The 26,086-nt window shown below is 36.9% G+C and overlaps 6 protein-coding genes across 6 annotated transcripts; 2 read left to right on the forward strand and 4 right to left on the reverse strand.

Annotated features, from left to right (window-relative positions):
• GCK72_010143 (uncharacterized protein) lies at positions 1 to 2,282 on the reverse strand (the record flags this gene model as incomplete). Its single annotated transcript, XM_053727712.1, has 7 exons — positions 1 to 100; positions 278 to 461; positions 507 to 645; positions 688 to 937; positions 1,145 to 1,340; positions 1,479 to 1,626; positions 2,130 to 2,282. 7 exons carry the CDS (start codon positions 2,280 to 2,282, stop codon positions 1 to 3), a joined length of 1,170 nt encoding a protein of 389 aa, XP_053587289.1.
• Positions 2,283 to 6,080: 3,798 nt separating this feature from the next.
• Positions 6,081 to 6,489, reverse strand: GCK72_010144 (uncharacterized protein; the record flags this gene model as incomplete). Its single annotated transcript, XM_053727713.1, has 2 exons — positions 6,081 to 6,179; positions 6,229 to 6,489. The coding sequence occupies 2 exons, from the start codon at positions 6,487 to 6,489 to the stop codon at positions 6,081 to 6,083; spliced, it is 360 nt and encodes a 119-aa protein (XP_053587290.1).
• A 328-nt stretch (positions 6,490 to 6,817) lies between these two features.
• On the forward strand, positions 6,818 to 8,656 carry GCK72_010145 (uncharacterized protein; the record flags this gene model as incomplete). The annotated part of the gene is made up of 5 exons (XM_003104091.2): positions 6,818 to 7,018; positions 7,067 to 7,330; positions 7,382 to 7,555; positions 7,602 to 8,197; positions 8,290 to 8,656. The coding sequence occupies 5 exons, from the start codon at positions 6,818 to 6,820 to the stop codon at positions 8,654 to 8,656; spliced, it is 1,602 nt and encodes a 533-aa protein (XP_003104139.2).
• Positions 8,657 to 9,007: 351 nt separating this feature from the next.
• Positions 9,008 to 11,344, reverse strand: GCK72_010146 (uncharacterized protein; the record flags this gene model as incomplete). Its single annotated transcript, XM_003104080.2, has 8 exons — positions 9,008 to 9,163; positions 9,222 to 9,406; positions 9,539 to 9,652; positions 9,754 to 9,852; positions 10,713 to 10,809; positions 10,863 to 10,955; positions 11,041 to 11,125; positions 11,175 to 11,344. The coding sequence occupies 8 exons, from the start codon at positions 11,342 to 11,344 to the stop codon at positions 9,008 to 9,010; spliced, it is 999 nt and encodes a 332-aa protein (XP_003104128.1).
• Positions 11,345 to 16,020: 4,676 nt separating this feature from the next.
• On the forward strand, positions 16,021 to 16,756 carry GCK72_010147 (uncharacterized protein; the record flags this gene model as incomplete). The annotated part of the gene is made up of 5 exons (XM_003104016.2): positions 16,021 to 16,065; positions 16,110 to 16,193; positions 16,242 to 16,316; positions 16,400 to 16,509; positions 16,561 to 16,756. The coding sequence occupies 5 exons, from the start codon at positions 16,021 to 16,023 to the stop codon at positions 16,754 to 16,756; spliced, it is 510 nt and encodes a 169-aa protein (XP_003104064.1).
• A 638-nt stretch (positions 16,757 to 17,394) lies between these two features.
• Positions 17,395 to 21,840, reverse strand: GCK72_010148 (uncharacterized protein; the record flags this gene model as incomplete). The annotated part of the gene is made up of 5 exons (XM_053727714.1): positions 17,395 to 17,685; positions 18,120 to 18,539; positions 18,586 to 20,119; positions 20,170 to 20,726; positions 21,766 to 21,840. 5 exons carry the CDS (start codon positions 21,838 to 21,840, stop codon positions 17,395 to 17,397), a joined length of 2,877 nt encoding a protein of 958 aa, XP_053587291.1.
• Positions 21,841 to 26,086: the final 4,246 nt, after the last annotated feature.

Consider the following 26,086-nt stretch of genomic DNA (forward strand, 5'->3'; position numbering starts at 1 on the left):
CTAACCGTCTTCGTCAGCATCCTCATTTTCAGTTGTAATATCTCCAATTCGAGCCGTTCCCAGTCGCAGCTTTTCGAAATCGATTCCGCCCAAACTTCGGCTGAAAATAATTACTTCGAATTTTTCTAATCCACTGGGAACCACATTTTTCGTATAAGTATTCATTGTTCTTAAAACGAGTCTCATATATTCTTCTCATCAAAATGTTTGCTCCAGAATAGGCCCATTAGAGTCATAGTGCAATTTCAATAGGAATTGTTGATTGGGAAGAACATACCTAGATTGACGACTTCTTAATGATGCATTCCGATTGCGTGTCCTTCTGATCGGTGTTTCACTTATCTCAAGAGTCGAAGAATCCAGTGATTCCTCGGATTCCGGTTGTTTTGTTTTTAAATCCGGACCCACGTCAGATGATTCTTCTTTACTCCCACCTCCACCATTGCTCTCAATAGAGGTGCCTAAATACAGTAAGATATAAAAACGATTGATTATTGTAACCTCACTTTCTTTCAGAGGATGCCGTTGCATAGCGGCCATGAAACTAGCTTGCCTCGGAGTATTACGGGAAAGAATGTTTGTCACCGGGGTGCCTTTATCTGGGAGTTCATGGTTCTCCATATTAGAAGAGATTTCCGGATTTATCTATAAGATGGCTCAAGATATATTTCCTTTATTTTAAGCTACCTCATCATTAACACTGGTTCCTCCAGATAATAAAACCCTTTGTGTAATCGGTGCTGCCACGACGGCCAGGTTTCCAACTATCGGTGAGTTCGCTCCACTGCCATTCCGATTTTCTAATTCACGGAAGTATGCGGCTGGGGAAAGTGCTCCGCGAGCTAATGGTCGAGAGCTTTTCATCCATCCAGCCTGCGTTGTGGGACGGTGTTCCGAATTTGTAACTTGCCATGTTGACACCGAACGGCCCACTTTGCTAAAAGTGTACAAACTGTTGACAATGAAAATAAAATAACAGACAAAAATCAACAAGTTCTCGGAGAAAATATAATTTTTAAAAGTGATACGAAATCGTCAAAAATACGTCTAGCGAGAAATTGTCCCTGTTTTGTTGTTTTCTGACTTCGGGAAAATAGTAAAATTTGTTTTTCATATCATGTGACAGAATACAAAATCCACATACCCGTATTCTGGTGGCTCTCTTCTGATTCCAGTCGTGGCAATTGTATTAGTCGATCCGCTGCCGTGAACAGGGGAAGCAGTATTGCAATACAATTGATCATATTTCGGAAGCGTTGAAGAGGTGGATACTAACTGGCTTCCATATAGACGAGACGGCCGATGTCGTTCTTGCCATGAGCCGTATATTGCTTGTCGAGCTGAAAACTCTGAGAACGGTTGTGGGGAAACGTTTAAAAGTAAGACAAATACTCGGGATAGATCGGAAAGTTGAGAGTGATCGTTAAAACGAACATTGAAATAAACTAGGAATACAAAAATGTTAGAAGAAATCTAACCTGGTGGAACCTGAGATTGCACATCCACAATATTCGTCGTATTAGCTTTCCTTTTCTGCTGAACTGGATGATATTGTTGGTGTCCATTAGGTGGCATTGCTGACATTCTAGGTCGCATCTCTCCGAGCAACGCTGATATTCGTGCATTCTGAAACAAAACACTACATTGAAAGGAAAAATGAAAAGACTGCTGAGAAAGAGCCGAAATGGGTGGAGTCGAATAGTCAATCGTAGTACCGTATCCCTCTTCTTTTTTATTTTCGCCAATTTCGCTTTTTCTTCTTTGTACAGCACATAAAATTGGATGAAAGAAAATGGGTAATCAGGGAAAATAGAGAGCAGTAAAGCACAGAGCCAATTTTATGGAAGATGCAAACGAGGAGAAAAGCCGTGATTTTGACAGAAGAGTATGCTATTCTTCAGAGACTAAAAGGCAATAAAGACTAATAGATCCGTTTTTTTCTATTCTAACAAAATATAATTCTGTCCGGCACTGCTAATGGAAAACCCAACCGAACGATTTCATGACGTTTTTTTGCAAATAGAAATAATGTTTTCAATAGTGAGAATTTGATGAGAAGAACTCAACTTTTCAGAGAATTATTAAGTCAAACAGAGGATTAAAAATTGTTTTTTAATGAATTTACTAACCTGCGCTAGATCCTCGTTACTCTGTTGTTTCAACTGATGCTCACTACGTGCTGCTCTGAGGGCCCAACTACCGAATGCTCCGTCTACAATGTCTCCTCCTATCACCGACGCACGCTCCGCCTTGACATGGAGCCGTCGGTGATGCTCTTCCATCGAGCTGGCACACTCCTATTCTGTCTTCCTCGGTTCCTTTCCCCCCTTTCCTTTCGTTGTTTGACGAGGTTGGAGTCGTGTGCCGTCGGACGCACACTATTATTATCTGCAAAAATACAAAATGATGTACTTCAGAAAAAAAAACAGAATTGACGAAAATAAAAAAGAAGGTAAATTCTGTTCTTGTATCAAAACGTTTAGGAAACTGAGGAGCTAAGGAAAGAATAAAAAAAGAGATGGGATGGGAAACAAAGGAAATATATTATGTCTGTTCGCAATTCAAAGACCTCGGAGCAGTGGAATTTCGAATTCTGCAGCCCATATGAACTCATTTATAACTGTTGGTTGAACAGTAGGCGCTATATTTTTGATGACAAAACTGATAAATTGAGAGCGAAGTTAACAAATTACTTGGAATATTAAAGAGAACTCAAATGAAATTGGGGTTCTTCATTTAAATGAGTAGAATGAAGGAGATATATCAAATCAAGAAATGCGGGAACTGATTCAAAATTTCATCATAATTTATATCCGTTAAAAAGTCTGACAATTTCTGACATTGTGCATCAAAGAGTGTGAAGTTGAGGAACCAATCTACCTTCAATGCGTCGACGTAAAATAACGACCAATAAAATCTGTGCAGGCGTGGGCAGAGACATACTATTATACCCAAGTCGTATGGTGCACAGATAGATCGGGTACTTTTGTTCAACACGTCCTACTACAGGATCAATCAAAAAACACATTTTAGAATGGAAATTAAACTTTTTGGAACTCATGAATTTTTATATTGTGTGAGCAGTATCATAATACGAAACTAATACGGAAATTGTGAAAGGAAACAAGGAAAATAACAGAGAGGAAAATGAGGAACGAGTGCGGAAGAAGTTTCCAACAAAAACTTGTTCCCACTTGGCAAGGAAATAGGGGAAGGGGATGAAAAAACGCGGGCAAAAGCAGATGTTCGAAAAGAAAACAAAAGTAAATCCTCATCCCTTTCTTTTTTTTCCATCATTCGATTGGCATCTCATAGTTTTACAACCGGAAGTCCCATCTTGATGGTAGATATTTAAAGATGAAGGAAAAACTGAAAAGTCGGTCACTGAGCTTTCGTAGAGTCGTTTTGTAACAAAAGTGTTTTCATATGAGCTCAAAAACAAGAAGGAAAAATTTGTCCCATACGTCAGTTTGGACGAACTACACAATGAATAGAGGACGAATTGACCTTCAAAAGAAATTAAACTCAGCACGTTGAATATCTTGACAAGTATTCTGAATGAAATAAGGTACAAGAGAGATCTGGAGAACAGATATTCGGTGAAAAGGACAAGCAGGTGCGCCAAATAGTAAGAAGAGGTGCGCGCGAAAACGAGGCAAACAGGGACGAAAAGACTACTACGCGAGTTCACCTTGACACGCTTGTCATCATCATGGCCCTCTTCCACTATCCTCAAAGTCTGATGAATGAACGAATTGTCTGTGGCTGTCTGGGTACCACGTCAAAAAGCATCGAGGTCCATACAGTAATGTATGCGTTTTTGTGGCGCGGCGGTGCCCGACAGCGAACGATAATTATTATGTAACCGAATGTGGTGACGACGAGGAAATGGAACTGAATTGAACCGATCAAAACTGAACAACCACATCGAAAATTGCTGTGGGTTGTAACGTATTGGAACGAAAGAAAGAACGCAATATGCGGAGTAAAGGCAAATTAAAGTGGAGAGAAAGAGGCGATGAGAAGACTAAGAACCGATTACAGTGAAACATTCGAGGATAATCTCTCCTGGTGTGAGAATGAATTCATGAGTTTTCTGAGTAAAGATGACAACATGAATTTTTTTTACAACGATTCATATTTCTTTTGAAAAAATGATGAAAATAGATTTTGAAGAAAGGAACTCCTAATACAGCACATGATTCCTGATCTTCTCTTCGTCCGATCGCTCTCTAAACTGTGTGTTTATCTTTTCAAAACAAGCTCTTCTGTAAACTTTGAAGCGATAAAAACCCGTACTGGCCTAAAGATAGTTCTAAAACACAGAAACACATCTTAAGGCACAAATGACAGATGCCAGCGAAACAAAATCTAAAAATGGAAAAAACCATGCAGGAAAAATGATCACCAATAATTGTACCATTTAGTGGAACGATGTATAGAACAGGTTGCAAAAAAAAGGTCGACGAAGGTGAAGTAGATAGTGAAGAGTAGAAGAGGCGCAGATCGGATAAGACATAGGAAACAACCTGAGAAGTGAGTGCGGGGAATAGGCGCGCGCGCATATCTCAAGTGAGGACAGGAGGGTTTTGTCGAATTATCACTGTTAACAAGATCTCACAGTTCGAATGTATCTCAAAAAACAACTTCAAACTAAGAGACATTTGGAAAATTGCTTTTATTCAAGTCTTATTTATCAAAAGTTAAAGATGATCCCAGTTGTACTCTATTCACTAAATGCAGAATAGGAAAAGAAGGCGGACAAATTTTTAAATATAAACCCAAGAAGAAAAATTGATACGAAGTTACACTGTTTGTTTGTTGCCCACTCCCCACAGCCCGTTTTCTTGTGCATTTGTTGAGGACAGTAAAAAAGATCATCAGTTTTAGACCGATTGTAAAGCATAAAATACAGTATCTTGAACAGGAATTGCTATACGCCCGAGAGTATATTCATTCAATTGAAACAAAAGATCGTTGCTGAGATAGAAAAGTGAAGATGTTTTCATTCATCTGGGAACAAGTACTATTTTTTTTTTCTCTTGACCAATGTTTCGGGACTAAGACTGTAAATGCTGAACTTCTATGGATCTACATTTTTGCAGTACTTTGAAACACCAGCAAAGTCTATTCAGAAGAGTTGAATGATATTTTCGAAAATATATCTATAAAATGACTCATATTGGAGCAACATACTGTCGTATCAAGTGGTGTGCTAACTGAGAGTATAGCTGATATCTTATAAGTTTTGCTTTCCTTTCATCCTCCTCCTCCCTCTACCAACACAAGACATTTTCAAGTAGCTTCTCAGTTTTTCCCTTTTTCTACCGTCTCTTACTGGGTGCGGAGGGCGCAAACACTGAGGAGAAAAGCCTACACTTCAACAGACACCCCGTTTCTCTGAATCTTTAAATCTGTTGGATCTTACTATCCACTTAACTTGATTTTGGTTAGGGTTGATGGTTCAAATTTTTGAATTTTTAAATGTGATTCATTAGAAAAACTTAGAAGAAACCACCTCACAAGAAAATCCACACGCTCCGTTCATTTCTATGAAAACTGTTTGGACATGGACATGAATAAATTTCTATCCCAAACTATACCTGATCCACAAAATTGTCACCAGTGAATAAACAGTGAAATTATTTTTCAAGTTCAGTCAACGAATAAGGTAATCTTCATTTCTGAGAAAACGATGAATTGAAGGGAGAAACAAGACGTTTACAACAATAGGCAATTCTTGTATGTCACAGAAAGATTTTCTGCATTATTACCATATTTAAGCTGCGGGCGCAAAGAGTGCTGTTTGAATCGATAATCAAAAGCAGAGAACTTTGAGTGGAGACCGAGTGAAATAGGACAGTATTTCAAGCTGTCTGAACATTAGAACAGCGAGAAAGAAGCAGAGAGAAATGAAGGAGTGTTCGAGGATAAAGGATGAGATGAGAGCAAATAAACATTTCGCAATACAACACTGTAATGCATGCAGAATTCAACGATAAACTTGTAAATCAAAAAAAAACAAAACTTCATGACAAATTTGGAAATAAAAATCAACTGAATCAAAATGCATTAATAAATCATGACTTTGCTTTATCATCGCCGTTTCCATTTGTGTTGAAGCATTGCGTCCTCGTTACACACTCCATAAAAGAAAGAAGTTCTTTTCCACAAGCTCCCTTAAAGGATAACGGTTTTTTATAGCTTTTCAAAGATTTTAAGAGTTACCTGCTCCATCTGACTCTCGTCACTAGATTTCTGGCAAGTGATTGCTTCTCGAAATTCAAAACCGCAGGGACTACCCACGAGATGTCCGACACAATGACATTCAAAGTTAACTTTCCCATCAGGAGTCTCTGGACCAGGATTGTTGCTAGGATAAATTTCGGCAGGGTCTGTACTCGCCAGTTTCTGAAGGTATTCGTCTTTTATATCTTGCCAGTATTCATCAGAGCTCATTCGCACTACTTCCTCGTTCAACAACGGCATCTTCTACGACTGTTTTCTGAAAAATAACTTTATGAAACTATTTTTCGCAGAGAAAACGACCAGATTGTAAATTTTGAACACTTACAGATTGATAAAGAATATAGTAACTCATGATACTAAATAAAGATGATCAAAAATAAATATTGTTTAGAAAAACAGAAATCCGGATTTAAATCCTAAAATATTCAAGTTATTCTCCGAGAGGACTACATGCGAGCGCACTAAACAACAGGCAGTACGACACTCCGTTCTAAAAAATTTTCGCAATTTACTTTTAATTGTTTAATTTCGCGAACTTTTGATTAACACTTAAAAATTAATTTGCAGAATGTCTTCATTCGATAAAAATGACGAAAAAGCAAAGCTTATCGTTCCAAAATCAGTGAATGACGGAAAAGTTGTGAAATTATCTCAAAAAACACTCGTTAGCAAGAAGTTCGAGCGTCAAGTTGTTCCCGAGGAAAAATATATTGCTGGATTAGAAAAAATAATAGAAAAAGACTATTTTCCGCAGCTTAAGAAGATTCAGGTTGGTTTATCGTAGTTTTTCTCCTTTCCAATACGTTATTTATTGCAGGTCCAAAAGGAATATCTAGAGGCTGTTGCTAAAAAAGATATCTCTAAAATCAAAGAACTGCAATTGCAATACTGTAGCACAGGAAGTATTCGAACGGACAGAACTTCAATAAATCCTTCTACTATTCGTTCAACCACATCAGAAGTTCCAGACGATGAGCCTTTCGATTCGGAAACTCCTGGCCCCTCGTCCTCCTCAACGTCTAGTAAACTTGATTGGATGCAGAGCCCAATGCCATTTGCTAATGAAGAAGGAGATAACGAGGTGAATAATGAATCAACATATTCCTAAATAATTGTTTTGAAAGATTTACAGGCTATTCATCGCAAGCGAAAAAAGAAAAACGCTGAGACATTGACGTCATATCTGAACAAGTACACTTCCGAAGACAATGCTTCATTCGAAGAATTGGCACAAGTTATGAGGGAAAGAGAAGATGCTCGGAGACCTTGGATTTATAAAGCTGAGGAGGAGCACAACAAATATTTAGTAAGTAAATATCTTAAAACCACGATTCGATACTCGATTCTTGTAGGTTACCCGACAAGCGATTGCTGCTGAAGCTGATGTACAACTTGCTTTGAAGCATGCTATTGACGCAGATGATAATCGGCCTTTGAACGTGGACAACTGGAAGTATAAAGCATGGAATACAGTTTTATTCAATCCGGAAGGAGCTGCTTTGACTGTTGCTGAACAAGCGGATGCTGCGAAAAAGCAGAAAACTGAAATAAACAAAAAAGGAACACGGTTTCCAGAAACTGGAAAACTGAAACCAAGCGATGAAGCGATGACACGAGCTGCCGTCAGTCATGCTCTTGCTAATGCTGGAAAAGTTGATGCTCTCGGAAATGAAGTGACACCCGCCAATTCGTTTAAACTTCTTGAAACACCCAATCCGAATCCCGATGATATGGATTCGCCTCTGATGACCTGGGGAGAAATCGATGGAACTCCATTTCGACTCGATGCTCCTGATGTTACAGAGCATTCACTTCCAGATGCTGCACCTATTTTCAAAATACCAGAAATGCCATATCGAGAGAAAATCGCGCAATCCATGAACGATTCAATTGCGGCAAAATACCGGGATAAGCGGAAAGTTGCAATGAAGGCTGCCGAAGGGGCTCAGTAAGTTTTCATTGTTCTCTAGGACATTTTTTTTGATTTATTGAAAATTTCATATTTGAAACATTAGCATCTACATACTAAAATCGTTTCAGCCGGACCCCAGGATTTGGATCAAAGCGTGTTTCTGATAAACTTGCTCAATTGTCACCAGCTGCGCAGAAGCTTGCCACAAAGAAGCTTGGTCTCAAAATGATACCAGCTCACAAGTCTCCATTCGCGTCGCCCAAAATTGGATCTGGATGGTCTCGATCTGGTTCAAAACGGTCAGATACTCCTGGGTCTGCGTGGAGTCGTGGATCAGTTACACCTGGATCATCATGGAGTCAAGGGGCTCGAACTCCTGGGACACCTGGAATAGATTCAATGATTCGGAGACCACAGAATAGAGAAGCAGATGATGGAGCTGGTCCTTCCACATCTTCTGCTGGAGGACGTGCCCAAGCTGGAGATTTTTTCTAGTTTTTCCTTCATTATTTCAACCCTAGCCGATGCATATCATGGCGAGTTTTGTTCGTATATTCTGGCCTGTATATTATTATAATGTACCATAAGCAATAGGTTTATGAAAGGATTATAAACATATCATTTTATCAATATTCATTTATAGAGCACCAGATGTTAATTTGAAAGAAAGGAGACAGAGAAAAGGCATTTAGAAGGTGGAACGAACCCGTTTGTAGGATTTTTCGAAAGTTATTATTTTAAATGGGTTTTTTTTTTCTGAAGCACGACTGGAAGCTGATGAAACAAGAAACAAACTGTGAGCAGAAGCAAGTCATGGTGATTTGAAAAAAAAAATTAGAAAGTTAATTAAGAAAGTCTATGGAGTCCAGTAGGAAGTTTGTGTGGTTGAACATAATTAGCTGGAAGCATTCCCCATTGAAGTGTTCTTTGAACTGTTCCAGTCATCCATCCATCGTCGATTTTCTCGCAGTTTACAATGATGTCTCCTTCGAGAAACGAAATCTGTAACAATTACAAACATTTATATATATATATATATTAAAAGTATGAATTCCCTCACCTCATCTTTGTCAGCCGCCGCATAATCATAGATTGCTTTCACAGCGAATCCAGCTTTACCTGTTGGTGAAACTGCGCTTTGCGGAGAAGAAAGAGTTGAATGTGGAGATGTTGAGGAGACTGATGATGGTGGTGCTCCTGCAAAATCCGCACAAAATCTAGCCGGTCCTTTATCCACTTGATTCTCTGCAACAAGCGGTGAACAATCAAAGACAAATCAAAGTGTTTGAATTGTTTTACGAAGAATCATTTCTCCGAGTAATCATGCATTTGTGAGTTTCATTCAAACAAAAGCAAAAAAGGAATTCTAAGCCTTACTCAGATATCCCAATTTCTCAGAATTTCTTGGTTGATTCGCAGCTGTTCCCCACTGTCCATTCAATGGATCATAATCAGCAATACTTCCAATCGTTTTCTGTGGTGTTGGAGAAACTGAAAGCGAAAAGAAATGCACAACATAAGCTTTCATTCAAAATCAGAAAGTGCGCTCTATGGACAATCTCATGAAAGCATTCTTGCTCTATCGAACTGACCTGCTCCACCTTGCTCTGATGAATAGATCAAATGAGAGTTGGCAGCAACTGCTTGCGTTGGAGCAGAATATGTTTGATGGTTGATTGGAGAAATTGGAGCTGAAATAAGAAAACAAATGATGGTTAGTGGAATATGAAAAGTGAGTGAAAACAGGAGTGGCACAGGGTTCACAGATACAAAATGAAGTATGTACTTTATTGAAAAGTGTCAAATTGTGCACAGAAAAGAGACGAAAGAAACTGAAAATTAGGTAGAACTCATGAGATTTCAAGCTTTAACAGTTTTGACAGATGCCGGCCCTTTCTTGAAATTCGAGGTGACGGCTTTCGGCTTTTGGTCAGTTACTGGAGGAGTTGGAGTGGATTGAATTGGTGGTTCAACAACACCTGAAGGTGTTTAATGTAGAACAAAATGATATGGAAAATGAACGGACAAATGAGATGACACAAGAAGTGAAAGAGAGAAATTATTAGAAGAAAAAGAAAACAAATCTAATTCTAATTTTGAAAAACTGAGAAACCAGAAGCTGAAAACACCGAGAAATAGTTTGAGAGGTAGAAAACAAAAATAAAAAATACTAATTAGGTTTTGAAAAAAGAAACATGAATCTCAGAATCATCTATACCTAAAACAATGAAGAGAACTAGCTATCTAGGGTAAACGATAACAGGAATCTGCCAATAATCTTCATCTTCTTCATCTTCCACGTCTTCATCTACTTCTTTCTCTTTTTCTTTCATTTCGATTTCTTCTTCTTCTTCCGTTTTTTCATCATTTCCATATCCAATCCCATAGACAACTCCTCCATTTCCAGCGACCAGTTGATAGACTGGCATAATAAAGCGATACAAAAAAGGTAAGCGAAATAAAGAATAATAATTTACTGCCCGTGCAAAACTCAAAAACACAGAGACAGTTTTTGGACGATTGGACAAAACAATTAGAAAAAAAAGCTTACTCGGAGTTGGGTTCGGAGAAATTTCTTCCTTTGGGCGGACCTCTTCTTGACGAGCTTTTTGCCCAAGAACTCCGTGATAGGAGACGTTTGATTGAACCTGAAAGAATATATAAAAATGAGAAAACTCTTTCAAAAGTGAAAAAAATTTACCTGTGTGTTCTTCTTCAGTCGCTCCATTTCTGGATCATCGGCAATCTCAATCTTGGTTCCCTTCATCTTTTCGTATTCAGCGTGGTATTTGATCTGGAAATGGAATTTTTATGGTTGAGATCTCACATATTCCTTGTTTGTCTATTCCCTAATAATCCAATTTTCAAATGAAACTCACGTTACTCTGATTCTTGGTATTCTCAGCAATTCTTCTCATTTCTGGAGTGTCTGCCACAACGGAAGCCACAGTTTTCGGGTAATGTCTTCAAATTGAAATAAATAGAAACAAGTAAAAAAAATCAAAAAACTTACGGATCACAATACGGTTTCTTATCGTATCCCTTATAGTTTTTCATTGAAAGAGTCATTCCACATACAGTACACTTAAAGCATTGCTTATGCCAAGTTTTATCAAGACATTTTAACTCTTCGATTGGGTAAACTGTCTTTCCACAGTCCTCACGAGCACACTTTTTGCTCATTTTCTGAAAGTTTACAGTATGAAATTTCAAATATATGAAGAAATAATATGAATATTTCAACAGAGAAAATAAAAAATCTTCAAATCTTTAAATGGAATGACGTATGGGTGTATGATCAAAAGATTTGTCTAAACCTATTCGAAAAACAAAGAGAACGAAAAGAAGAATTAAGTTCGAATTAGGTTAGAAAAGTTTTACCTCGACGGAGTTGAGTCGGGGGTGAATGGCAGTATAGATGGGTACAAATCGAGAGACAGAGACATATAGAGTAAACAGATCGAAATGGTTGGAGGTTACTAATAGAAGTATTGAACAGAGGAAAGAAGAGAAAAAGAGAGAAACAAAAAATGTATGAGTAAAAGTAAACGAGGCGCGAAACGAACGAGGGATAGAGAACTTGTGGATAGGATGTGATTGTACAAAATTATCGGGTAAAAAAAGAGAAAAGAGAAAAAGAAAGAGGAAGGGGCAGAAAGTGTTATTTATTCATGGAGCCGACAAGACACTACACACTCACACATTTGCTTTTGTGCACACATTCATACACTTTTACTCACAATCACTAACAAAAGGATCGGTTTATCAAAAAGGTTATGATTGAAATAGGGGGAGACCGAATACGTTTCATTAGGGGAAACTTTGCTGTTTACTTGTTATTGACCGATAGTTCAAGTTGACTTTACCTAATGAAAACATACTCTGAAACGTCTAAACTTGTGATCTACTTAATCTCAGTAATTCTATGAACTCAAAATCTCGACTAGTTGTCTTAAAAAGAGCTTTCAATCTAGTTGCTGTTCATTTAAAAACGTTTCTGGAGAACCAAACAATACGAACCCGAAAATATAGAAACCGAAATTTCCGAGTTTCCAAACGACGACTCATTAATATTCAAAAATCTCACTTGACCGCCTTTTTTTGAGACATTCGGCGCTCTTTACATCTTGATTCAAAAAGCCTTTCTGCATTTGAAATGGACGTTTTTCACTGGCAATCACCAGAAAAGACCATGAGCTCGTCTCCATTCTCTCAAAGTTCAAGTGAAAATGATGACCCCCATTTCTCGGGGAAACGAGTACTCGAATAGACGAAGAAGAGGAAGGTACTAGACGTTTTGAGAGCTTCTTTTCGAAAAAGTAGTTTTGAGTTTAAAATAGCCCCGGCCCCACATAAGAAATGGCGGCTCGAAGCTTCTCGGAGTCGCCGGAGCTCGCTCCGAAGAGATGGGCGGTGTAAAGTGAACACTTGGAAGGAAAAGAAGAGGAAGAGAAGTCATACATGATGATGCATCATCATCCGTATGAATTTTCGAATTCGTTTTTTTATACTGAAACCCACAAGAAAAGTGTATAGAGACTGAATGAAAACTATACAGCAGAAGGCAGATGGTAAACAAAACAAAAATGAAAATTTTGGAAATGAAAAAGAAAAAGTTGATATATATGAGCATGTATATAAAGTTCTATAAAACATAAAAGAGAACAGAGGAAGTTGGATCAGGACTGTGACTGTTCTCAAACATCTCTCAACAAGAGATGATCCACTTGAATGATTCACAGTCATCAATTCATCTTCCAAAGTTCTCTCCAAAAGTGAAATGATTAGAATAAATTAAAACCGGAAGATTTTGATTTATCCGAGTGTCGAGAAGCTAAAGAATTGTGAGAATTTCTTGAGACAAACAGAGGATGAATTGCGGGGGCAGAAGAAGAAAAAGACGGGAAAGAGTGAGGCAGGTTGTCTCCTGTTGGTCACTCTCTGTTGTAACACAAGAAGAAGAAGATGAGGATGAAGCTTGTGGGATGAGAGGAAGAAGAAGAAATAAAACCCAGGGATGGATTATCCGGAGTCGGAAGACAGAAAGCAGCTCTTTTTGTTGCACGATTAATGAATCAGAAACTATCATTGTTGTTTCTACGAGGCAGTATTCCATCAATTTAAGAATATATCCCAGAAATTCCGAGAAATGTCTGCCTTGCTCCTACAGTACTCTCACTTCCAAACTAGAGAGATTGGAAAATTCGGGTTCGGCGTTGTTTTTATGCGAGCTTCTTCCATTTATTATCCTTGACTACGGGATTTTCAGCCACGTGCCGCAGTACATAAAGTTCAGCCGTCGAACCGGTGATGAGATTCTATTAATTTTCAAAAGTAATTTTCAAAACCGAAAGAAACTCGTTTTGGATGAGAACCATGACAAATGACCACACTGTTGTGAAAGAAAGAATAAGCCAGTTGTTCAAGAATTCTATTTACCTTTCAACGAACTTTTTCTTGAAATCAGATTTCATAATACAGATAAATTATAGATGATGTCATTTGAATGGTTGTAAGAATTTTCAGGAAATTTGTTCGTTCAGAAAAAAGAAGAAATAGTTGAGCAGGAACCTGAAATAATAAAACATTTTCTGAGATAGTCAAATCACAAAAAGGATGTAATTCAGTAGAAATGTAACTGTACGAAAGAAGCTAACACAAATTAGTATAATAGAGCAAAATAGATAATGTTCGCATGACGGAAAGTGAATTATGATTGAATGAAATGTGATACGTTCCTTCTTATTTCCGTTACTCTCTCCTCTCCTTTTCGTTCTCAACAACGAATGAGACACTGGTAAACATTTGGTAGAATGTAATACTGAGTAGACTAAGAAGAAGAAGAAGAAGAAGCAGGAAAAAGAAGACGACATTGTGGACTCCGAGATTCCGTTTCACACTCTTTTCTATTGTGATGATGATGATGATGATTCGGAGCGGCGGAACTAATGTGTGTATTGTTACTGAAGAGAAAACAAGATCGGTTCGAGATGCTTTGGATTTTAAAATATCCGTTTTTTCCATAAACAAATCAAATGACTGAGAGAAAAACTAGAAGACACTATAGAAAAGTTATTTCAACCTAAATAATATCATATGACCACTACATTTTCAGACATCATTTCTATTTTCGGCTTTTCGAATACGTTTTAAACACTAGAATACGTTTTAAACACTATCTGTTCTCCATGGCCTTAAAAGGAATACGAAAAACCACAAAATGAGCTTCAATCGTTTTTCTAATGGCTAGGAGAGCAGAATGAAATAAAAAGAAAGGGTCAGTTGAGTTGGAAAAGAATGAAAAAATTTTGTCCTTTAGATTCTATTTGGAGCAAAGAAATGGACGACAGCTGACTATTGGAAGTGTTGGAGAAAATGAAATGAGTCACTGAGATTCACACTCAAAAGACAAATGTGTATAGATTTTTTGAAGACAAATGCCTAGATGGGAATTAAAAGCCTCATAGAATCACAATCGAAAATGAGAGAAATCTGAAAATAATACTGACATTCCAATTGATTTATTGAAATCTACAAGTCAAAAGTTTACTTGTGGATTGAACGCTCACTTAGAAACAGAGATAATAACTTCAGAAGATTGTTTTTGAGAAAATGAGATTCATGTAGTACGGAAGAAGTATAAGATATTTAATTGAGCCTCTCCGTGATTCAATAATTCAAATGGGAACTCTACCCGTTTCTGACAATGAAAAAATTAAATTGAAAGAAAATTAGACGAAGAAACGTGTGCACAACCTCCTTTTGTCAATAAGAATGTTTTTGTCGCTGGACTGGATTCAAGCTGTCACTTCTGTATCGGCTAGAATTGTATTTCCTTTCATAAATTATGTGAAGAGAGTACAAAACCACCTTCTCTGACCCATTAGTGTCAAGTAGTCAATTATGATGTCATTAATAACTAAACTTGTCTCCATTCAAATATTTTTAATTCAGGATTATCATACCACCACATGGTACCACCAAGAATATTTCAGAGTCACAATATTAGTCTTACTTACTCTTTTTCTTTTCCGTTTCTTGCTTTCAAACTCACCATATGGCCTGATTCGGCTTCTCGTTTTGAAAGGTACAGTAAGAAAAAAGTGAAAGGATTCAACTATATTAACTACTATGATGTATAACACCATACATCATAGATCACTCAAAAACGGAATGAATTCAGAAAAAAAGGAAGAAAAGAAGAAAAAACTGAGTTATTGGTTCATTTCGAATCTATTTCAATATCCGCCCTCTACATTCTTTTCGCATGAGAAGACACATCTACACACAACAATTTTTTATCTTCGATAAACATCTTGAAGAGAAAAAACATACAAATTGAAAAATGTTTTGGAATTTTCTAGATAACAATTGAATAAAAAATAAACTTTCCTCTGCCCGAAACCAATGTCCTAAAGTCACTTGTCGTTATGTCTGCGTCTCTTTCAACTCGATATCTCTGGGTTTCATCTCTTTTTGTTTCGGAAAGAGATTTGTCCTTCGGATGAGGATTGTCTTTGGAGAATAACCTTGACATATTGCCTCAACTTGACACGTTTTTCAATGCCTCAGAAGCCTTGTTCTTTGTTTTTACAGGAAAGTAAATATTACGAAATCGTTCTTTAAAAAACTACAGTATTTTTAAAGGCGCATGCAAAAATTTTTAATGAACAATAGTGACGATTTCCTTTTTCCCAATTTTTTTCCAGTTTTCTCACCACCAAGCACTGCAAACTTTGTACTTTCTACCCGTTTCCCTTTCTTTATGCGGAAATGCATTTCACTGATAAACTGACCGTCTGCTGATAACAAAATTCGTTCATCATTCTAATAATTTTTTCAGCTTTCTCGTAGAAGAAATGGTTGGTCACTCTGACTCCGCAGTTAATGAAGTTGTAGAACCGGTAAGATTTTCTTTGTTATAGTCCATGAAGAGGTAATTTTTCAGACCAGCGAAGAGCTTCTCGCAGAGCAGATCCGAGTATTCAATCGGATGAAAGGATCAACCAACTTCAATCGTGTCGCCGAAGATGTAATCGAATTTCTTTTAAAAAGGATAAAAATGATTCGTTTCTTTCAGGTTTATCCAGTGGAAGTGACTAAAAATAAACTGGTTTGTGAGATGGTTATTCAAGAGCAACATCTCAATTCGAAGGTAATCATTAATATGTCAATCGAACAGAAGATAGAAATGCAGCAAATCTCGAATAAAAACAGTTGCAATAAAAAATCATTCAGGGTACTCTGCATGGTGGTCAAACTGCTACACTAACTGATGTGATCACTGCTCGAGCTGTCGGAGTTACAGTCAAAGATAAAGGAATGGCGTCTGTCGAGCTAGCTGTCAGGTAATTATTGAAACATTGGTATTCCACGATTTCACAACAATTAAGTTTCAGTTATCTTCTCCCAGTCAAAGTCGGTGACATTCTAGAAATTACTGCGCACGTACTGAAAATCGGTCGAACAATGGCATTCACTGATTGTGAATTCAGACGCAAATCCGATGGAAAGATGACAGCAAAAGGGAAACATACGCTGGCTTTCCTACCTAGCCAACCTGGGATTTCAGTGGAAAACGGAAGTCAATTTTAAGTTTACCGAATTCTTATATTGCATAATGTTTTTTAATGTTTCGTGTGGGTGTAATTTGTGATAGTTTTCAAAACAAATAAATTTTTATTCAGTTTTATTTGGGAGAAGCCACCGAAAACGCAAAAAGTAAAGGGAAAATACAGAAGTTAGAGTGAAAATACATGGAATATCACATGCAAGCAGAGACATGGAATGGGGGAAAATGTTCGAAAGAAAAAGAAAAAATTGCACAATGGTTTGCTGGGATGAGGGTTTGTTAGGAAAGAAGAAAATAGTCACCGTTTCTTTTTTTGGGAATAAAGACTTAATAAATACAACAATAAATATTACGGAAAAAAGCATGACAGGATCTAACAAATTTATGATTTGAATTCGAATGCATCTATGCTCTATTGCTAATTGGTATTAGAGCGAGCGTAGTTACTTCGATTGGGCAAGATTAATACAAAATTAAAGCAATTATATTCAAGGAATTATAATGATAAGGAACAAGACACATGGCATTGGTGGAAAAAAGAAAGTTCTGTGGAAGACGACTAGCAGATTTCAGTTTTTGGAAAGAAGAAGAAGAAACTGCAAAAAAGAAGAAAAACTCGTATATGGGTGAGAAATACTGAAATACAAAAAAAGAAAAAAATCTAACTAAAGAGTTTTGCGACAATCTGTCGATTGTATCGAAGTAATAATTGCTTCTCAAACTGTTCAGAAGAGTCCAAATTAGTAAGAATTAAGTTAGTATTCAATGAATTTGAAGTGACAGAAAAATTGAGAACTTTTTCAGCAGTGAGAGTGAAAATGGGGATAGAAAGGAGTTCCATGGCAAGATCTGACAATTCGGAGCAGCGAGAAGAGCATGATTTCCAATATGAGAGAGGTGCTTGCATCGGATTTCCAAATGTTCGCAGCATGAACATACTCTCGACCGAATGCTGAAAAAAATTGATTGATTGAGGTTCCACTTCTCTTATTATTTTGGCGAAGTAATAGTTTTGGTATTTCCTAAAATACAAACACACACCAAGTCTCCCTCTAATCTGATTCTTGAGTTGTTTATCTTTCTTTAATCCGTTTTTCTAGAAAATTTCGACAGGATTGAGGTCTTTTCATCACAAAATTCTTATCTTATCACCACCATTTTCCAATTATTTTCATCCTCTTATTTACCGTTTCAGCGGTCAAAAAATATTTTTCTTATGAGAAGCAATCATCCGAAAGTGCATAGATTATCTTTTTCATCCCCCTCTTTATCTTTCAGATTTTTTTCTAATTTTGCACGTCATCTGAGTATTTGCAACTTGATTCCAAACCTAACGTTACTGATGGATCTAATAGAAGAATTTAGGGAAAGAGCAAATGAACTCACAGTGCTGGATATCTCTTCAAAGTATTGATTCACAATGTTCTCCTTCGATTCCGAGTTGTTTCCAGAAGTGATTGATTGGAATAAATCTCCATAAATAGCCAATGCATCACATGAATTTCCATCTGATCCATCTCCTTTTCTCATCACGTTCGCAAGCAATGAATCCACTCCCATTGCCAGTTTCTTCTCACTTTGAACTTTCTTGATCTTTTTTGATCTCTTTGAAATTTCAGCTTCAATTTGAGACTTTGCAATCGACATCTGCTCAGAATTCAGAGTAACAGCCAATTGTGGGTTCAAAGCAGTTGCTTGAATGTATGTGGAATCAAAATCTTCGTGTTCTGGATTCATAATTGATGCAGTAGTCAATTTTAGAGAAGACAAAAGATCAGATCCAATATCTCCAAGATGATAAATGTCCTGAAAATATAAACTTAATCCTGATTGATTTTAAAAATGAACAAACCTTTTCAAGAACATTTAGAATTTGCATAATTGTCGGAATAACAGTATCAACTGTGGTCATATCAGTTGAATAGGACATCAATGGTTTGAAGATATTCATCAAATTACGAATTCCAGTCACTTTGCTCCATTCTCGGTCAGAAATTGGTTGAAGCCCTTCTAGCTTCATTTGATAAATTTCACGATGAGATAGAAGATTCTCGACAATAACAGAAAATGACTCAGTTACTGGCAACTCGAATTTCGTCTTGAGCATTTGACTTGCAATTTGAACAGCAGTTGGAACAGTCAAATAGGATAGAAGCATTGAATAAATATTCTTTTTGAGCAATTCAAGAGTCGGTGATGTTTCAAGCCAAAGATGGAAACAGTTGGAAAGGCGATAAGAGAATGCATCCATTTGTCTTGGAAGTTCAGTTGGTTCAATTATTTCATTCAGTCCGGAACAGATGATACGATTGATTGAAGTCGGTGAAATGTTGTAATCATCCAGAATTTTCTCGAAAACAGCACTCAAATCCTCTGATTGATTTCCAGGGATATTACGGAATGCTAGAAGAATTACTTGAGTTTCATAACTATTTCCAGCTCCACCAGTCAATGCTGCCGATACAGTAACCCGAGAAATATCAGCAGTTATTTTGGTGATATCCAAGAGAAGATTCAGTTTCTTGTTCATTGAAAGTTGTCCTTTCAATGCTTGAATCAATTTTTGAGAAGCCGAATTAACAATACTTTCGTATTGCGATTCACTTGGAATTGTGAATTTCGGTTGTGCCACTTCGAAAACTTCTTTCCACAGAGGATTCTGAATGACTTCAAAGTTAACATGTGACGTGGCAAGTGCCAATGCCAGCTTGGATGACAATTCCTTTTGTTTCTTATCATCGTTTCTCCATTTCTTTGATTGTATTATCTGACCATTAGCAGCCAAAGCCAATCCAGCTTGTTGGAGAACATTCAAACCAGAAGTAGACGATGAGTTTGCAGAAGAAGTGGGCGGAGTGGCAGATGGAAGAGTTTGAGCCAACATCATATGCAGTGGATTCATTTGGAGCATCATGTTAGTCACGAAGTTAGGCATATTTGGAATCTGAGAAGTCTGTTGAGGAGTTGTTGGAGGAGATCCAGTTGAGTTATTCGAGGAAACTTGACGAAGTCCATTCAACAACATCTCGTTCAGTTTAGTGGAACTCGGCTCTTTTTTCGGTTTTTTCATGCTCAAATCCATTGTTGAATTTGATCCAGAAGTTGGTCCAGAAGAAGATCCAGTTGAAACTGATGAAGAAGTATTTGTATTTGTATTACACGTGGAGGCTGGTGATCCTGTTTGTCGTGGAGCAGTTTGGGTTTGAAGAGTCAATGGATGAGGAGCTCCATCTGGGATCTTGGGTTGTTGGTCCAATTTAGTCCGCGAGTATTCTTGTTTGAGTTTTTGGAACTCTGAATATTCTCGTGTATGTTTCTTCAAATGACACGCCAAAGTGGAAGTGTGTGGACCTTTCAACATATATGTACAATCTCCGACGATGCATCTGGAAAAGAATTTTTGTATTGAATACCTTATTCACTCGTTTTCTCTTACCTGCTCAAGTTTTCTGTTTTGTTATAAACGAAATATTTCCAGACGGGAGTTTGTTTATTGGTTCCACCACTACGAATTGATGCAGCTGGATTCCGATGCCAACTCCAGTCATCATTGGCAAAAAGTTGTGCTGCAGGGCTTTGAGCAACTGCAACTGCTCCAGGGACAACTGATTGAATCGGAGTGGGCGGAGATGATGGATGAAGAAGAGCATTTGGACGCATTATTCCATCTAGATCACAATTAAATACTCCTCCGAATGTTTTATTTAGCATTTCAAATATTCCAGAGTTGTTGACAATTGTTCCAGTTTGTCCGGATTCATTGACATCCATTTCAATCTCATCTGAATCCTCTCCTTCTTCTTCTTCCTCTTCATCTTGCCCAACATCAACATCTTCTACTTTACTTGGTGATTCAGATGACGAAATGACACTACTGTTAGAAGAACGATAACTGGCTGAAGACGGAGCAGCTGGTGACTGTCCGTCTTGTGATGCTTCACCGGCGACTGGTGGAGCGCAGTTTGAAGAAACAGATGGAGCATCGAGACCGACCTGTAAATATTGTATTTCTGAAAATTAAGGAGAAGCTACAGAGAAAACATTTTCTATCATGAAAAAATAAGATTTCAGTAAAAGTTGTCCCTTCTAAATACTTTTCTTCGCATCCCAACTTACTTATCCCAACCCCACCTCTCTATTCGAATATGATAAAATCCGGGTTAGAAGATAATCTGGAAGTTTGAAAAAGTCACAAGTTGACTGGTTGACTGACTATCGAAATTTTTTTCTTTTTTGGAACGGTTCAGCTTAATTATTTCCGATGAAATCTTCACCCAATTTGAGATATTTGTTAATCCGAAGACTTGACAAATGCGTGATAGGAACAAAGCGACACAATACATACGTAGTAGGTAGCTGACTCGTAAGTTCCATCAGTACATTTTGTTCACTTTCATTTTTTGAATGATCGGTCGCCCACATAATATTTACTTCAACCCCTCCTTTTTTTCAACATCCATCCTATTCAACATTCCTTGTTTTCTTATTTTCCGACAACAAATCCTCATGTCTGATGCCAAAAAACTCATCCTTGTTGACTATTTGAAATCGAAATCATTTGATTTTATACATATCACTTGAATTGAAAGAATACACTATTCGTTTCCGGTCTCTTCAATCCCAAAAGATATAGACAGATGAGTGCTATATGTGGAAATATATCAGAAGAGACAAGGCTCATCCGTTATATTTTTTTCATTTCAATTATTGAAATTGCTTTTCTAAAAGAGAGAAGTGAATGTTCCCTGAAGATTTGAGAGGTTTTTGTGTTGGAAGTCAGTCAAAGAAATGAAATGGAGATGAAAAAAAGAATTTCTACAATCCGTTTGGATTTGGTTTGATTTCCCATTCTTATCTCTAACATCACCTAACATTTGCCAGATTTACAATCCGATTCCATCTGATTTCTTCTTATTTTTCTCATATAACAAATGGAAAAAATCACTGGGTATGAATAAATGAAATTGAATTGGAATGATGTCTTAGAGATACTCTGAATGTTCAGAAAACTATTTCCTTGTTGAAGACTGACCTGTGTGTTAATATCAATCCGAAATCGTTTTGTCTCTGGTGGTCCATCAGTATCTGTACTGCTGTTACTGCTCATTGTGGCTGTAGAAATGGTACGTGAGAGCGAATGATCTGATCGTTTAAGAACGTTTTCACATGCAACACCTGGAAAAAAGACGAGTATAAAAAGAGAATTGAAGAGAAAATTGACATAAAATGAAGACGGTGGGAGGGAACCGTATTGGAGGGAAGGTAACAAGAAAGCGGGAAAACGGAAATTGATGCGTTGGCTCCCACCGCCTCTTGGGTAATAAAATTGCAGATTTGGACTCTTTTTGATGTGAAATATTTCCATTTTTATTATCAGAGTGCTGATAAAACAAATATTTCACTACGGTACAACAGAGTTGTATCCGGAAATACCAGTGGAACAAGAAAAAGTTTGTAAACCGAATATATCATTTTTGAAACTAAAAACTTCTTAAACTCATTAACATCCACGTACCCACTTTTGTTTCGATTCGACTCACAGACGAAAAAAGTGGAAAAAAAATGGAAAAAAGCGAACTGTTTTGTGTCGGTGATTTCCCACGCAGCACCTAACGAAAAAGTGATGAAGAGAGGTTTCTATTTGTTTTTGTTTCAATATTTCCGGCAATGAATAAGTAATGGAAAGTGGAAGACTCTGTTCAGTACAGTCAAATATAAAAGTAAAACTGAATTTTGAGGTAAAAGGCGCCTTTTAGCGCATTCTTTCTCTCTGTGTTGGTTCAGATGGGCCGCCCGCAAACAATGTGATATTGCATCGTTTCGCCATTATGTGCAAAAGAAAAGCCACCGGGCACAAGGGGAGAAGCACTGTAGGTTTTGAGTTGTATCCATTTACGGTTGGCAAATATAAAATGATTTTGATCATTTTTCATAGAATAAGGCGTCTCTTTTGGGTTTCAATTATATTCATACAGTAATTTTGATCAAAATGCTGTACATTGGGGATGAGAAACAGAGAGAGAGGAGTTGGAGTCCGAGCCATGAATCCTTACGTAAAATTTAATTGTGAACGATATCTGTTTGTCAGTGATTACATATTCTTCTTTTCAACAACTAAAATTAACTGATTCTCAGTGAAATATTACTGTTTTTATGTACTTCTCAAGTACACATAAATATTTTGACCGTTTGAGAGCTTTACGATTCATATCATTATGTCTTTCGTGGTATCTGATACATCAAAATATAATTTGAATCTATACATATTCTGAATCAACGTTGGAAATCTGGAAAACGAAAGATCTGCTCGATGAAGGGTTCAGGTGAGTTTTACATAGTTTTCGAATGACAAAAAACAAGGAAAATACAGATAAATGGCTCAGTGAACCCCAGAATGGGTAGACGAAAAGATTCACGAAAAAAGAAGAAAAGAAGAAGTATTGTTTCCCTAGAACCCTAGAATTCTAACCTTCACGACGTCGGATCGTTGCTTGGTCTTGATCATCTTCATAATAAAAGTAGGAATACTGAGCAATTGGTCGTTCCAATTTTGTTTGCATTTTAAAGCTTTATCTCTCAATTTCACCTTTTATCTTTCGATTTAAAGTTACTTTCTCAGATTCTCTTTCTCTTTTTCTTCTTATTTCTTCTTTATTTTCTTTTCTCAAACTGTCGAAAAAACAAAACTTTTATGTTGAATTTTATAGAGGAGGGGGAGTGAGTATGATTCGAAAAAGGACCACTCTTCCTTATATATTCATTTGGATTTCTCTATCTGTCATGGGTCTTCTTCATCTCTTTTTAGGCCGATTATGTTTTCAACATAAGATTGACAGAAGGGGGCGGAGCCTAAGAGCAGAAGGAAAAAGATGAAGAGAATGTAACACTTAGTAGATTGGAAACTGGCAACTCGATGAAATATTAAGGAAGATGATGAGAAAAAAGAGAGTACATCAACAACCGGTAGCAGGATAATCTTTTTTCAGGTAGGCAGAAAACGAGCACCTTCGGTAATGAAGAAAACTGAGGAGGTTGGCGTCGAAATCTATTACTAGAAATTTCCGAGGGAGGAAAACTACTGTTTACTTCAGACTCTCCATGCTTGGTAAAAACTGAAAAAATGCATCGGTAAGTATGTGTTACAGTATCTAACTAGACTTTCTCACAAATATTTTTAGATGGAAATTGATTTGACCTTTGTATAGAAGTTATTTTTTCATGAAGTTTTGACAGTGGATTCTGTTAGAACCTTCCGTATATTCGATCTTGTCTATGAGATTTTACAATTGAATAAATAAATTAGATTTAAAATTTAAAAAGTTCACATGAATTAATTATAAGCTCATCAAAATCAAAAGGCAATCGAATTGTTAAAAACTTCCAGTAAAAAACCTTACTTATGTGTGCTTTCAAAGCTTATTACCTCATTTCGAAACCAATTCCTAATCTTTTTTTCTCCCAATGTCTGGAAAACTCAATTTTGATTTCTCTGAATTCTTGTGATCTTTCATCTGATTCTCAAGAGATTTACAGAATACTTCCCTCTCAATTCGAACTTTTTATAAATAATCTTAAGAATTTATTGAGATCTAGAAGTGGTTTCCAAGAATCTTTTTTAATCAGTTGTAGTTTTAGATGAGTTGAGTTACTTTCGTGTTGAAAAAAATTGAGTCGTTTTCTATCTTCAGTACATTTAAATGATTGGATCCTCATGAAAGTTTATCATCTGGAAGATTGTTGGGTATCATGGAATGATTCGAACTAAAATGAGGCGAGGTCTGTGAGTTTATACAAAGTTTCAGTAAATACGAATTCATAGATAGATTTCTAAGAGCTTGCAAGATTTATTGTATTGTATCACAAAATAGTTCCATCATTTCAAGAAATGAGTATACATTCCCATAAAAGTTGAATGTTTGAGTGTCGACCTAGATTATCATAATTTTCGGTTTCATCAAGTCAAGATTCAGTTGTGAGACTGTTGAACTATCTATTTGACTCTAAGTGTTAGTGAATAAAAAATAAAAATGCAGAACTCTATTTTAAAGTTGACCTCATTTACTCACAGTTCCCTTTAGAAAGATGGCATGCATGAGAATGACAGAACCTCAAAAGAGTTGCCAGAATAATTTACTTAGGACTGTAACATTTCAACTGACAACACGGCATACTATACCTGCGTGTCATTTTAATGAAACCGGAAAAATGAGATGACGGAATTTGTTTCTATTTCGTTTCGATATATCTATGTATAAATATACTTTCTACCAAAAATTAAGAAAAGTAGGGCTTGAAATGGGACGAGTTGGGACGTACCGCGTCCCCGTACCGCGCGTCCCAGACACTCATAAACTGGTTAAAAATGAACCTATATTTTTGAAATTTTGGATATCGCGTCCCCAGCTATGTCTTCAGGCACTGTGAAAGTTTGACTACTCTCCGACAAAAATTGACTGTTTTCCAAAGTGACCGGAAAAAACGTGGGACGCCCCATTTCGAGCCCTAAAGAAAAGTAATCCTTCAAAATCAAAATCTCCTCCAACCGATAATCTTCATTCTAGAAGAAAATTAAGTATTCAGAATAGAGATAGAGGGGTTTTCTACCTATAATGTTGAAAAATCAGTTGAAAATAACCAGTCGACTGACTCGAAGAGCTCTTTGGGCTTATCAGTAATCTTCTTGAGAAGACGCATGAGGGGATGACGGGGGCTCGTTGAGCTGTATTCAAGATGAGAAACACAAAGAGAAAAGGGAGAATAAGGTGATCGTCGACAGAGCCGATTTGAAGATTTTGCGAGAAGAGATGAATATCTAGATTTGATTGTTTTTTGTATAACTGAGAAGGAAATGTAATAATATCAAATGGAAATATCCATTTCAAATTTTAGGATATTGGTTTTTGAGTGAAAATATTTAGATGCCAAACATCAAATACATTACTGTAATGTGGAATAAAAAGTGTGATTTCTAAAAAACAAATTATTTTATATTCATGACAGAAAAACCTATATGTGTGAACCAAAAACCGTATGAAGAACGATATGTATATCAATTTCTTGAAATCCATTCTCGGCCTCCTTCTCCCCTTTTCATTACGCATAAAAACAGATAGAAATCTACCCCAGAAGGCGAAAAAGAAGTGGGCTATCTAACTTGTTCGGCCGTTCCTTCCAAAACCTAAACTTCATTGGAAACTTTAGAAAACGAATTCCGTTTTACAAAACAAAACGGTCAGAAGAAGAATACGAGGAATGAGGGAGAGATCGAACAAAAATAATAGAAATGATCGCCAATTTCCGATGAAAAATGAGTCAGAATTATTGTCTGAAGGGGTGCTCAAAACAGTAGTTGA

This window comes from Caenorhabditis remanei, chromosome III, assembly GCF_010183535.1.
Source record: "Caenorhabditis remanei strain PX506 chromosome III, whole genome shotgun sequence".
Taxonomy (NCBI): domain Eukaryota; kingdom Metazoa; phylum Nematoda; class Chromadorea; order Rhabditida; family Rhabditidae; genus Caenorhabditis; species Caenorhabditis remanei.